Below are 15362 nucleotides of genomic sequence, written 5' to 3'. Positions count from 1 at the left end.
TCCATGCCCTCAGCATTCTCCTCACCGTGCTCCTCTCCTGACTCACTACTGGATTCATCCTCTGTGGCCTGTGGAGCTGCCTCAAGATCGTCTTCCTCCAGTGGGTGCCCCCTTCGCCAGTGCCAGATTGTGGAGAATGCAGCATGTAAACCACTATCAGTAACACCCGCTCTGGGGGGTATTGTAGTGCTCCCCCTGAACGGTCCAGGCATCGGAAGGGCATCTTCAGGAGACCCATGGTCCTCTCTATCACTGCCCTTGTGGAGCCATGGCTCCTATTATAACGCTGCTCTGCCTCTGTTTTTGGATGGCGGAGAAGCGTCATAAGCCACCTCTTCAACTGATAGCCCTGGTCACCCAGCAGCCACCCATCCAGCCGGGCTGGAGCACTGAAGAGCCCCGGCACCTGGGAGTGTCTGAGGATGTAGGCGTTGTGGGAGCTGCCTGGGTACCTTGCACAGACTTGTAGAATCAGCATCCTGTGATCACACACTATCTGCACGTTCATGGAGTGGAAGCCCTTCCTGTTGACGAAGGCACCGGGCTCACCAGCTGGCACCTTGATGGCCACATGTGTACAGTCTATAGCACCCTGGATACAGGGGAACCCAGCAATCACTGGCTCGCTCAGTCTGGCTGGCCTTGTCCGTATGGAAATGAATAGAAGTCAATATCCGTCTAAACAGAGCTTCTGTCACCAGCCTGACCCGACTGTGGACAGCTGATTGGGAGACTCCAAACAGATTCCCCACTAACCCCTGGAAAGAGCCGGAAGCAGAGAAGTTGAGGGTCACTGTGACCTTCAGAGTCACTGTCATGGGGTGTCCACCCACACAGTCAGAGCTGATCTCAGGGCCAATCATCTGACAAATGGAGGTCACAGTCTCCCTGGAGAGGCGGAGCCTCCTTCGGCATTGCACCTCAGACATGCTGAGGCAGCTGCATCGCCGCCTGTAAACCCTGGCAGCAGGATAGTGGCATCTTCCACCTTGGACTACCTGCTGACCCTGTGCCCCTTGTGCCTGCGCTTCTCCCCCCACAGGTCCCTCCCCTGGAAGCTGCACAGGGACACCCGGCCTCCTCTCCCTTCTGCCCCTCTCTTCCCCCTCAGAGGAGGTACCTCCAGTGGAGACCACAATCCTCATTCCCAGGGTAAGGGAAGGTTGTCTGATACCTGGAAGGGTCCACACGGTCAAAATCCTCCGGGGTCCTTGGAGACACAATGGGTCCTGAAATGAAGCTGGGAGACGCTGAGAATGAAGCCCAGAACAGAGATGAAGCTGTAAAGTTCAAATAAGCAACCAGCAGCAAACTATCTCCTAAACTCCTCACACTGGCAATGCTGCTGATCTTTTTTATCCTGCCCTTGGATGAGGTTTTGTAGAATGTGGGCTGCCCGCCTGCCCGTTTTGCCCGTGCGACGAGTGCAAAATTGTACGGGCAACGTAAAAATCGGCTTCAATTGGGTTTTTAATGGTGTTAAGTGGCCTCTTAATTGATGGTGGGCGCGGCTCCGACTCCTGAGCGCGTCCACCGGCCTGAAGATTGCGCGCGTGCGGGATGATGTCGGGACGCTCACCCGACATCTTCTCGCGTTACTTTACGCCCGATCGGGTCGGGTACGCGCCCACTGGCGAGGTGTAAAATTCTGCCCAGAAATACAAATTAAACTTAAACTTAAAGCTACATCTCATCCCGAACACCCATAAATACAAATATAACTTTCCTAACAAATGATATATAGGTCTTAGAGGAAGTACAGAATAGATTTACCAGGATGATACCTGGACTCCTATAGTTAGATTACAAGAAGAGATTACACAAATCAGGGCTGTAATCCCTGGAATTAAGAGGAACAGATAAGGTAGATGTGGGTTTACCTGCACCAGATGGACTGCAGCAGCTCACCACCACCTTCTCAAGGGATGGGCAATAAATGCTGGTCCAGCCAGCGACACCCACATCCCATGAATGAATGAAAAAAAGAAACTATCTCCATTGGCTGGGGAATCTCAGATGAGGGACAATGGTTTAAAAGTTAGAGCCAGAGTGAAATTAGAAAACATTTCTACACACAAAGGGTGGTAAAAGTTTGGAACTCTGTCCCGCTGGGTCAATTGCTAATTTTAAATCTGAGATTGATAGGTTATTATTATACAGTTATTAAGGCACGTGGGTTGAAAGCAGTTATATGGAGTTAGGTCACAGAGCAGCCACAGTCTCGTTGGATAGCAGGACAGACCGAAGGGCTGAACGACCTCCTCTTTTTCTTACATTCTGATGTTTGTAAGCTTTTGATCACCCGCACTGATGCCTTTACATGGCTCGGTGTCAAATTCTGTTTGATAAAGCTCATGTGAGGCACCTCAGGACATTTTACTGCATTAAAGGCACTATATAAATACAAGTTGTTGTTGTTACATCTCACCGTCTGTTTCTCTGCCTAAGTCTGGTCTAGTACCAGCTCTGAAAATACATTATACACTGTTCCATTAACAGTCTAATGTGGAATTTAGCATAACTCCAACTATTCCTTAAACAAGTCATTAACAGACTAAAGAATACCAGGCCTGGCCTGGTATGTTATTATATTAACACGCCATTAGCTATTTCAGTGATTTCCCAAGAGGGAGCTGACCTGAGGGAGTTCCTAATCAGAATGAAAATTTCCCGGGGTCCATTTGAACCTTCTCTGGTGGTGTATGTGCTGAACGAGATGTATAATAGGTGGCCAATTCAATACAGAGTCAGAGAGCTGTCATGGCGCAGAAGGAGGCCATTCAGCCCATCGAATTCATGCCAGCAGAGCAATCCAGTCAGTCCCATTCTGCGGCTCTCTCCCTGTAGCCCTGCGAGTGTAATTCCCCTCAGTGTCTATTCAATATTAGCCGCTTTACACCAACAATTATGTCAACATTAACTCCATTTTGTGTTAAAATGTTAATCTATATTTAAAACATGTCGACATCTAATAACCAGAACCATCCCTCCCCCCCTCCCCATTCTCCTTTAATTATCCATTAAAGTGGGAAAAATCGGCAGAAACAGAGCATTCACTAAAATTGTATGGGGCACTGTTAAGCTTGTTATTTTCACAAACTAAGTTTTGCACAACAATATTCTTCTGCTTTGAACGTCAAAAGAAACCTTCACCCAAGGGCAAAATACCCGGAGTATACCACAAAAATCCAAAATATTCGGTGCACTATTGTTAACCTCCATCACCAGATTTGACTCCAATATTGAATGTCTATTGTGCCTTTCTCTGACATCTAATGGTGTGGCAACTGAGTCTAGACTGTTATAGGAGGTAATTGTTAAGCTTAACTTAAACCTGCAGTGGTTCATACATCACAGCAGTTTTGCAATCATTCTTACACATGTCGACATGGATTGTATTTATCCAAACTTAAGTGACACGGTTCAATACATGTGCCAGATCTTCGGAAGAATTATGTATAAATATGTGAAAAACTGTAGATTTTGTGAGTTGGGCGGTTGGTCACCTTACAACAACGTGCATTTATATAGCACCTTTCATGTAGTAAAGAATCCCAAAGTGCTTCACGGGACAAAACTTGACACTGTCCAGATAAAGAGACTTAAACATCCAAAAGCTGGGTCAAAGATGTAGGGTTCAAGGAGAGTCCTAAATGAGGAGAGAGATGTTGAGAGGTTCAGGGAGGAAATTTGAGAGTGATGTTGGGGTGAAGGAATAAGAGATGGCCAAGAGAATTAGAGGAGAACAGAGACCTCAAAGGGTTGTGGGGCTGGAGGAGATTACAGAGATAGGGATCGGGCAAGACTATGGAGGGTTTTGAAAACAAGGATGAGAGTTTAAAATTGAGATGTTGTTGGATCCAGTACTTACATCATTTCTCCAAAAATTCTAGTGCATTCCTCCACTCTACCATCAGGAAAATTCATCAAAAATCTTAGCAAAAAAGGCAATTTGAAATCTTATCAACAAAACTCAGCAGTCCAACTCAAACTCCAAATAAAAATAAAGAAACAATCAGGTGTCATTGGAGACTCAGGAGTGGCAACTCTTGCCTCTGAATCTTGACGATTGTGGGTTCAACTCCCACACCAGAGAACTGAGCACAAAATCTCGGCACTACTGAGGGAGTGCTGCACTGACTAAGGCTCCATCTTTCATACGGATGTTAAGCCAAGGCCCTGGCATTATTTTAAAGAACAGCAGTGGAGTTCTCCTCAGTGTCCTAGGGTCAATATTTTTCCCTCCTATATTCCTATGTTCCTGGTCATTATCACATTGCTGGCTGTGGGAGTTTACTGTGAGCAAATTGACTCCCATGTTTTCTCCATTACAACAGTGGCTGTACTTTTTAAAAGTATTTCACTGCCTGTAAAGTGCTTTGAGATATCCTGCAGTTGTTAGACGTGCTATAGAAATACAATTACAGAGAAATCATAAGGGAAGTTAAAATATTTTTCCACAGTGAGTTGTTGTGATCTGGAAGGCGCTGCCTTGAAAGGGCAGTGGAAGCAGATTCAACAGGAACTTTCAAAAGGGGAATTGGATAAATGCTTGAAGGGGAAATATTAACATGGCTATGGGGAAAGAGGAAGGGGGGGAATGGGACTAATTGGATTTTTCTTCCAAAGAACCGGCACAGGTATGAATGATGGGCTGAATGGCCTCCTTCTGCACTGTATGATGATTCTAGGAGTTGTAGCGGCCGTGTCTAAGTAGAAGAGAGCAGTGTTATTAAGATGAATGACAAAGACAAGAATAATGGACTGGTCGTTATTGCAGAAAGTGTCAGGGAGGTCAACGCACCAGGGGTACAGTCCCAAAGGATGTTACCAGTGACTTTGATTAGGCAGTTTGGATACCATGAGAAGACTGGAAACAAAATTCAATGGACTTGACAAAGTAGATTCCAGGTGAGGTAGATGCAGTGTCAATTATATGTTCCACAGGCCTCAGAAGGAAAAGGTTAGAGAAAGCATGTCAGATAGAGAAATTCGATGGGTCAAAGCTGGAGATGAGGACATACCTGAGAATAAAGGGGGGTTGACAACATTGATAAACATGGTGAACAGGAAGGTTAATCTGGAGTTGGGTAAGAAAGGGATCACTGGGAGAAGTGGTTGTCTCCAGAGAGGAAATGAATCTGATGAAGAAAGTATAAAGTGAAGGGGAGGAGAGTGTAATGAAGGATGGTAATGAGCAAATGGAAGCCTTTGAATTCGGGAAGAAGAAGAGGAGGGGCGATTGTGATTTTGTGTCAGAATTGAGGCTGGAGATTACGAGGAAGGGAGATGGGAGGAGGAGATTAATGGTGGGGGGCAGCTAAACTTCCCAGGGTAAACAAGAGGACAAACTGACTATAGACACGGAAAAGTTAAATAGTCTGAAGATAGTCCATCCCTTCAACGCAAATACTGGGAGAAAAATTCTGAAGGCAAATGGATTGGACATTTTTTTTTTAATTTCTTCACGGGATATGGGCTTCGCTGGCTGGGCCAGCATTTATTGCCCATCCCTAACTGCCCTTGAGGAGGTGGAGGTGAGCTGCCTTCTTGAACTGCTGCAGTCCATGTGGTGTAGGTATACCCACAGTGCTGTTAGGGAGGGAGTTCCAGGATTTTGACCCAGCGACAATGAAGGACCGGTGATATATTTCCAAGTCAGGATGGTGAGTGACTTGGAGGGGAACTTCAAGATGGTGGTATTCCCATCCACCTGCTGCCCTTGTTCTTCTAGATAGTAGTGGTTGTGGGTTTGGAAAGTGCTGTCTAAGGAGCCTGGGTGAGTTCCTGCAGTGCATCTTGTAGATGGTACACACTGCTGCTACTGTGCATTGGTGGTGGAGGGAGTGAATGTTTGTGGATGGGGTGCCAATCAAGCGGGCTGCTTTTTCCTGGATGGTGTCAAGCTTCTTGAGTGTTGTTGGGGCTGCACTCATCCAGGCAAGCGGAGAGTATTCCATCACACTCCTGACTTGTGCCTTGTAGATAATGGACAGGCTTTGGAGAGTAAGGAGGTGAGTTACTCACCACAGAATTCCCAGCCTCTGACCTGCTCTTGTAGCCACAATATTCATATGGTTAGTTCAGTTCAGTTTCTGGTCAATGGTAACCCCCAGGATATTAATAGTGGGAGATTCAGTGATGGTAATGCTATTGAACATCAAGGGGTGATGGTTGGATTCTCTCTTGTTGGAGATGGTCTTTGCCTTGCACTTGTGTGGCACGAATGTTGCTTGCCACTTGTCAGCCCAAGCCTGGATATTGTCCAGATCTTGCTGCATTTGGACATGGACTGCTTCAGTACCTGAGGAGTTGTGAATGGTGCTGAACATTGTGCAATCATCAGCGAACATCCCCACTTCTGACCTTATGATGGAAGGAAGGTCATTGATGAAGCAGCTGAAGATGGTTGGGCCTAGGACACTACCCTGAGGAACTCCTGCGGTGATGTCCTAGAGCTGAAATGACTGACCTCCAACAACCACAACCATCTTCCTTTGTGCTAGGTATGACTCCAACCAGCGGAGAGTTTTCCCCCTGACTCCCATTGACTCCAGTATTGCTAGGGCTCCTTGATGCCGCACTCGGTCAAATGCTGTTTTGATGTCAAGGGCAGTCACTCTCACCCCACCTCTCGAGTCTTTTGTCCATGTTTGGACCCTAGTTGAGGTGGAGAGTTGCAGTTTATTTAATAGCAATCTTCAACGTTAGAACCATCCGAATGTTCACCTCTGGTAAGCCTTCACTTGCTGACTAATCCAGTGTATCCTTTCTTAATTATCCGGAACATTTTTCAATTCATTTCCAAGGCCTCTCCAGCCGAGTTCTTTTCCCAGCTATCCAGTACATGCATGTCCAAGTCTGCTATGCTTCAGGGCCATTCAGCCCGACAAGCCTGTTCCAACATTCAGTTAGATCATGGCTGATCTGTAACTTAACTCCATTGACCCATTTTGGTCCCCTAACCCTTAAAACCCTTAACCAACAAGAATCTGTCAATCTTCGTTTTAACATTTTCAATTGATCCCCAGCCTTTTTGTGGGAGAGAGTTTGAGATTTCCAATCCTCCTTGTGTAAGGAAGCGTTTCCTGAAATCACCTGTGAACAGCCCGGCTCTAATTTTAATGCTATTTTCCCTTAATCCAGACTCCTCGCTCTGCGTTTCGTGGGATCTTGCTGTGCGCAATTTGGCAACTGTGTTTCCCACCCTTGCAAAACGCCCTTCATTGGTGAAAAGCATTAGGATGTGCTGAGGTGGTGAAAGGCGCTATAGAAATGCAAAGTCTTTCTTCAATGCACCATCTCTTCCACCACAATCAAAACATTCAAATTCAGTTTCAATGTTGGGTGGAGTTTTGGGAAACTGAGACCATTTTAAAGCCCGGCACAAAGCCTTGTTGTTAACCTCCAGATATGTTAGCTTTGAACTGAATTCCACTCTCAGTTTCATTTGTCTTCTCTTTAACATGAAACGTGCTTTACTGTAGTCAAAAGGGAATTGGATCGCTACCGGAAAAGAGAGAGTGTGTAAGGTTACGGGGATAAGGCAGGAGAGTGGGGCTAGGGAGAATGCTCTTACAGAGAGACAGTGCAGACCGGATGGGCTGCATTCCCTCCTCCTGCACTGTCGAGATTCTGTGATTCTGTTTTGCTGACAATCACCAACCCTAGCGACACAACTGAAAAACAAAGACCAGTGAGTTATATCGATGCAGTTCTCCGTCTCTGATGTTATGACAGCTCCATTCAGTTTTCAACCGTCTGTTTCAAAACTGACTCGACAGTGATCATTGTGAAATTATAGAAAGTTGTTTGACATCAGGAAATTTTGCTCCTGCAGACAGGAATGATTTTATGTGCATACAATAATGAAAAATACTATTCTTACTCTAGGTGCTCTTTAACTAGCCACCCACTCATCACTTACTCACACATGTACTCATTATCTTTTTGCTTAGGTGCTTTGATTGCAAGATGCTGCAGCAATCTAAGTTTAACAAGCTGATCCACCAGGCTGGTAGCTTTTTGTGCTGCTCCCTTGTAACCTTAATATACACTCTTATTAAAAGATAAAATTGGAGAGCATTGAAGGTTTAGCACAAGATAACTTCCCAAATATAACACAAAGAGTCTCTAGGCTATGGGTTCAGGACAAAATCTAGCAAAGGCTGACGCCGTCGGTGGCAATAATGAGGGAGTGCTGTACTGTCATATTCGAGATGTCAAACCAAGGCCCCATCTGCCCTGTGCAAGTGAAGATTAAAGGTTCCAGGTCACTATTTGAAGAAGATCATTCTGCTCTCAGTCAACATCTTCAAGGACAGATTGAACTGATCATTCCTCTCAGTGTGGGATCGTGCTGCTTATAAATTAACCCACCCACCCACTACACTTATTGGCCGTGATGTTATTTGGGGTACTTTAGGACACAATATGGTCCAATCATTACAGTTGCTTTGGGTGCTCACTTGACGTGTGGGAAAATGATAACTTTAGGATTATTTCTGCCCTCACCTTATCAATTGCTTTCTTGATCCACCATTGGTGAAAGTGACAAGTTAAACATTAAGGGGCTCCTTTTGTTCTAGCCCAGGAACAAGGCTTTGCAGAGTTAGATATTGAGAACAAAGTGGACACATCCCTCATTTTGCTAAAGGATATTTCTGAGAGGAAACAGACTTAAGAAGAAATAAAAACAAAAAATGTTGGGAATATTCCACAGATCTGACAGCATCGGCAGAGAGAGAGAGAGAAGCAAAGTAAATAGTTCAAATCGATGACCTTTCAACAGAACCGGGAGATGATAAATGATAGGATCACGGGCTGGGATTTTCTGGCCCTGGTTTGGTGGGACCCATCGTGGGGGGTGTGACGGCCCAGCTGAAGGGGGACCAGGTGATCCTGGCAGTGGGCGGGGCCACAAAATCCCACCCCTAGAATCATTCAGCACAGAAGGAGGCCTTTCAGCCCATCATGCCTCAGCTAGCTCTTTGAAAGAGCTATCGAATTAATCCCACTCCCCCTGTTCATTCCCCATAACCCTGCAAATTTCTCTTCATTAAGTATTTATCCAATTTCCTTTTGAAAGCTAATATTGGAACTGCTTTCACAGTCCTATCAGATGAACGGTTATTAAACAAGAACAGAGCAACAAAGACAGTGTCAACCCTATCAAATCGTTAATCTTTTGAAAACTTCACTCAGGGACTGAACGAGTGGATATCTGGGTGACACCATGCACTCAGCTGAAGTGCTCAGTACTTTTTTATTCATTCACGGGATGTGGGTGTCACTGGCTGGGCCAGCATTTATTGCCCATCCCTAGTTGCCCTTGAGAAGGTGGTGGTGAGCTGCCTTCTTGAACCGCTGCAGTCCATGTGGTGTAGGTACATCCACAGTGCTGTTAGGAAGGGAGTTCCAGGATTTGACCCAGCGACAATGAATGAACGGCAAGATATTTCCAAGTCAGGATGGTGAGTGACTTGGAGGGGAACTTCCAGGCGGTGGTTTTCCCATGTGCCTTTGTCCTTCTAGATGGTAGTGGTTGTGAGTTTGGAAGGTGCAGTCTAGGGAGCCTTGATGAATTCCTGCAGTACATCTTGTAGATGGTACACACTGCTGCTACTGTACATCAGTGGTGGAGGGACTGAATGTTTGTGGATGGGGTGCCAATCAAGCCAGTTGCTTTGTCCTGGATGGTGTCGAGCATCTTGAGTGTTGTTGGAGCTGCACTTATCCAGGCAAGTGGAGAATATTCCATCACACTCCTGACTTATGCCTTGTAGATAGTGGACAAGCTTTGGGGAGTCAGGAGGTGAGTTACTCTCTGCAGAATTCCTAGCCTCTGACCTGCTCTTGCAGCCACAGTATTTATATGGCTAGTCCAGTTCAGCTTCTGGTCAACCCCCAGGATGTTGATACTGAGGGATTCAGCGATGGTAATGCCATTGAACATCAAGGGGCAATGATTAAATTCTCTCTTATTGGAGATGGTCATTGCCTGGCACTTGTGTGACGCGAATGTTATTTGTGAACGTTACTTGCCACTTGTCAGCCCAAGCCTTGATATTGTCCAGGTCTTGCTGCATTTGGACATGGACTGCTTCAGCATCTGAGATGGCGCGAATGGAGCTGAACATTGTGCAATCATCAGCAAACATCCCCACTTCTGACCTACTAATGGAAGGGAGGTCAATGATGAAACAGTTGAAGATGGTTGGGCCGAGGACACTACCCTGAGGAACTCCTGCAGTGATGTCCTGGAAATAAACTGATATTGAACAATTTGCCAATCGATTGTCATATCCAAGTCTGAATGTCATGGAACACATTCGTTTGTCAGGATCCACTTACTCAACAGAGGAAATTCTGTGCCCTGAAACTCTTCTGGGAGAAACAGGCTATGTAAAAGCCAATACAGAGCTGTCGACCTCCCTCCAGTAAAAGTGAGACAGCCAGAAAGCTGTGGGAATTGATTTGCTTCCTATCTCTAATCCCCTCAAATGTGACTTGAATTACTTAATTGGTAAGGTCTCTGTGTGTTTTCCTCACTAGACCCTACTTATCCTCCTAACTCTCTCTACTCCTCCAATTCCAGCCTCTTGCCAGCTACCTGGGACCTAAGCTCTGAAATTCTCTCCCTAAATCTCTCCACCTCTCTCTCTTCCTTTAAGACTCTCTTTAAATCCACCTCTTTGACCAAGCTTTAGGTCCTAACATCTCCTTACATGGCTCAGTGTCAAAACTTTCCTGTGAAGCAGCTTGGGATGTATTTACTACATTAAAGGAGCTATATAAATGCAAGTGGTTGTAATCCTATAATGACATAATTATAGAATTCTTTACAATGCTCTGATTTCAACTCTCCAAGCAATACAGTAGTTTGCAGATAATTACAAGCATTATTATTCTGGCCGTGACGTTGGTGGGAAAGGTACAATGTTTGGAGTTTAAAGTTCACTTGCAATGGAATTGTTGCCTCTTTTTAAAATTCCCTCAGACACTCTTCCTGGTCAGTCGGTGCAGGATTGAAACTTATTTTCAGGGGTTTTAGTCCCTTGTGGAATGAATTGCAGTGAATATTTCATCAGTGTCACCAGCCTTCAACTGACATCCCTGGTTGCAGGAGACCAGGGAAACTCACCTCAGAGGAGGCGATGGCAAACCGAGATCTCGTCAGCGTCATCAACTCATATTTAAAAAATAATTTAAAGCAAACACAATTCAAACTCAGATTAACTCAATCACAGCCTGGTACACCTGTAAATATAACTTCAGCTAAAGTATAATTGACTGAGAGGAGGCTGTGTTGATTAAGGTGAATTACTGTAATAAGATGTAATTATCTCTTTCCCCACAGTAATACAATCATTATGATTGTGATCTCGCAACAGTGATCCTATTAGATAAATATCTGGCTTCACGTTTCTTCACCACTAATGTGATGTTTGCTGTTGTAATGATTTCAATCCCTGCTAAAAGCCAAGTATTATGTGTAAGTGGTGCTGCAGCAACAATGGGGTCACTTTTAACACCCTCTCTCCCAAAGACAATGGGGGAAGAGAGTTTTAGATTAGGGATGAGTTACATGCCTGAGGCCACACTCTTTCTATCCAGCAATGTCTTAATTTAACCAGCTTTAAAGTAGGCCCAGGTCCCGCTATCTGAGAGGGGGAGGGGGCAAGGGAGGGTGCGATGGAGGAGGAAATGGTGGGACACGTGAGGGCGGGAAAGCGAGGGTTGGCGAGTGGCCGGGAGTGGGAGCAAGGGAGTGTCAATAGAGGGGCAAACAAGAGGGCAAGTGAGGTGTGAGCAAAGGCCAAGCAAGGGGCGAACAAGGGGGTGAATGAAGAGCAAGTGAAGGGAGATCAAGGTCCGAGCGAGTGGGATGAGGGAGAGGCTCCTTTAAAGGTTTTAATGATTTAAGCAAAGAGAGGTGGTGGCTGCCCTCCAGTTTCAAACCAGGCAGAGAACAGGTTGAGCTAAGTCGAGTTTTGGATCATTTGGAGGACTGAGAAGGGACCAACCCTCAGCCCTCTCGTGCGACCCCATGACCCCCTGTGCTGACCTCCAACCCCATCTCTTTGGGAATCTCTTTCCCAATCCCCCCCAAGCCCAGCACTTCACTGGGACCCATAGCCCAAGCACCTCTATTCCCATCTCAAGTCCAGCTCCCTCTTGCAGGCATTAACATCAATCCTGCTTTAGCCTCCCACACTTAATACCCTCAATCCCCACTTTTATCATTGACAACAACCTGTATTTATGTTGCGTATTTAACATTGCAAAATGTCCCAAGGTGCTTCAGAAGAAATTAACAAAAAAATTAACACAGAGTCACGTAAGGAGATATTAGGCCAGGTGATCCAAAGCTTGGTCAAAGAGGTGGGGTTTCAGGAGGAGGAAGAGTTGGAGAGGTTTAGGGAGCGATTTCCAGAGCTTGGGGCCCAGGCATCTGCACAGACGCCAATGGTGAAGTGATTAAAATTCGCTTTGTGCAATTGGCAGAGATCTCCGAGGGTTTCAAGACTTGGAGGAGGTTACAGAGATGGAGAGAGGTGAGTCAGACACTAGACAAGGTGTTCAAGATCCCTCCTTACACTGACCATTTACTCATCGCATTGAGAATTGTTATGAAACCCAAACTTTGTTTGGAGGTTGGGAACTCCAAGTCCCAGGAACGTAGGACTTGCTGCGTATGCGCAGGCTGGGAGTGGGCTGCGCATGCGCAGGCTGGGAGTGGGCTGCGTATGCGCAGGCTGGGAGCGGGCTGCACACGCGCAGGCTGGGAGTGGGCTGCGTATGCGCAGGCTGGGAGCGGGCTGCACACGCGCAGGCTGGGAGTGGGCTGCGTATGCGCAGGCTGGGAGTGGGCTGCGCGCGCGCAGGCTGGGAGTGGGCTGCGTATGCGCAGGCTGGGAGTGGGCTGCGCGCGCACAGGCTGGGAGCGGGCTGCGTATGCGCAGTTCAGCATCTTCACGTTCTTCGGGCCCAGGACAGGCCCCTCAGCGCCGATGCCGGGAGGCAAAAGGAGAAGGGCATGAAAACCTGGGTCAGGTGACCGGGTGCGGAGCGCCGTAGTGAGCAAGTGTCCCAGAGAGAGGGACAAGGGAGAGGGGACAGGGAGAGGTCCCAGTTAAGTTCAGTTAAAAGGAAGGAGCAGAGAATCAGGGCCCGATTAGAGAATGGGCTGCGGGGAACCGATTGTAAGTGAAGTGGGCTCGAGAGAAGCCTGAGGATCTGAGGAGGCAGCCGAAGGTTGGCAGCCCCATGCTGCAGGCTGTTGGAACAAAGCTGCCTCTTTGGAGCAGTGGGTGTTCTGCTCGGCGCAGCCAAAGAGCTGAAACTGTGCTTGAACTGGAGTTGGAGTTTACCCAGGAATCCTGCGGAATGGGACTTCAGAGGACGAGATTGAAACCCTGTGAAGTGAGCTGTCGGTTGAAGGTGGAACAATTTTTGGAGAGAACTCGAAGATGAAAATTGGAAGCCCTCATGAGACAGATGGAGTTTGAGTGAGATTGATTGAGTCACAGTGTGACTAACATCTGGGTGGGTTGTTGAGAAATCCATGGACTCTGTCTTGGTCACATGTCATTTATTGTGCAGTGCGGTGTGTCTGACCACAATTTGTCTGTTACTTCACATGTACCTCGTATTAACCCTGAATGCTACAGTGTAAGATCGATATTGTAAATTGTTTTATCTGTCTGGCCTTGTTTAGTAAAGTTTATTTTTGTTTGATAAAAACCTGTTGAATCTTGTAGCTTTATTCACTGAGCAAGTGTCTTAAAACTCAAACTTTGTCTACTTTAAACAAAACATTATTGGTCCCGAACTGGATCTCACCAACAAATTGGGGGTTTGGTCAGGGATCATAACAAGAATGAAAACACTTGACTGTGTGTGTGTGTGTGTGTGTGTGTGTGAAACATTTTATTCAACTTTTCATGGAGACAGTAAATTGACCGATCGCTGCACGGTTGCTTAATGAAGCCATTGCCACGGTGTTGTCTGGCTCGAGGAGCTGAATGGCCTCTTCCTGTTTCTATATACTTCCTCTGTCACACCTATCTGTCATGCCTGGGTATTACTGCAGACTGTAACTGACCCTGAGGTATGAGTGCTGACCATTACATTGACCATGTTCCCTCTGCCAATCTAGAGCTCCCAGCTCTTCCTCTGTAGATAGTGCCGCAAATAAGCTAATGTTTGAATCTTTTACATAACCGTTGTTTTTTGAAATAAGTTCATGTGCTAAAGCTGCTTTGTCACTTCCTTCGAGCGGGTATCTCTCTGCCACCTCCGAGTCAAATTTGTGTCATGTTGCAGTCCAGAGATTGGAACACAAAAGCCCAGACTAGGACTAAAGTGTAGTACTGAGGGAGTGTGGCACTGTCAGAGGTGACACCTTCCCGATAGGATGTTAGATCAAAGCCCCCTGTCTGATCTCTCAGCCGGATGTAAAAGATCCCACGGCCATTATTTTGAAGAAGGGCAGGGCTGGTGTCGCTGGCGTCCTGACCAACATTTGTCCCTCAACAAACACCATAAAAACATATTAGCTGCTCACTATCACGTTGTTGCTTGTGGGATCTTGCTCTGCACAAATTGGTCGCTGCGTTTCCTCCATTACAACAGTGACGACACTTTAAAGCACTTCACTGGCTGTAAAGCGCTTTGGGACGGCCTGAGGTTGTGAAAGGGGCTCTATAGAAATGCAGGGCCTTTCTTTTTTCTCCTTTGTTTCTTCACTAACACTCTCTGTGCTCGTCCCCTCCACAATAAGATAGGTACAGGGCTGGTTGGTTGAGTATCGGTCCGACATGGCTGATATATTGTAGTGGGGGGGGTTCAGTGCGGTGATGCAGGGTGACAATGTTCTGCTTATCGCTGGTTTCCAGCCCCGGCTTGTGATCTGTGCACAGTTAGCTTGTGTGGTTCCGTTGGGTAAGAGCAGGAGAGGAACACCAAAACACTGAATGTTTGATGCCCCGAGGTGAATCCATGGAAGGGCAGGAATGGCAGGATCCATGTCCAGGTGGGAGCCTTCAGTCCCATGGAAACTGTTTAACTGGAGGGAAGCTATTCTCGGTGCCCTCCTGCAAGGAACCAAATGAGCTCTAGAGAGGAATGAAGAGTCAAGAGGCATCAGTCTTTATTTTGAGTAAGTTCAGGTACTAACGCTCCTCTCTCGTTCCCTTCACCCAGAAGCAGCCGCATTAACCCACAGTGGCTGCTGCTGGTGACCTGCTCAGACCAACCCCAAACTCCAAGCTCTCACCAGCACCAATCAAAACAGCCGGCAAGTAAACTACTGCCGTCACCCACCTCTCTCAGTCTGAGGAGACGAGGGTTTTCATTTC

The 15362-nt window shown here is 46.6% G+C and overlaps 1 protein-coding gene across 1 annotated transcript in view; it reads right to left on the bottom strand.

Annotated features, from left to right (window-relative positions):
* Window positions 1-15047: 15047 nt before the first annotated feature.
* Window positions 15048-15362, bottom strand: part of LOC144688809 (cyclin-dependent kinase-like 2) — a 54850-nt gene continuing 54535 nt past the window's right edge. The window contains exon 13 of the mRNA XM_078555775.1: window positions 15048-15119. Coding sequence (XP_078411901.1) covers window positions 15048-15119 — 72 coding nt within the window. The remainder of the gene's footprint in view (window positions 15120-15362) is intronic.

This window comes from Cetorhinus maximus, chromosome 1 (assembly GCF_964194155.1).
Source record: "Cetorhinus maximus chromosome 1, sCetMax3.hap1.1, whole genome shotgun sequence".
Classification (NCBI taxonomy): domain Eukaryota; kingdom Metazoa; phylum Chordata; class Chondrichthyes; order Lamniformes; family Cetorhinidae; genus Cetorhinus; species Cetorhinus maximus.
The sequence above is the reverse complement of the archived record's forward strand: the minus strand, read 5'-3'. Positions and strand labels throughout refer to the sequence as shown.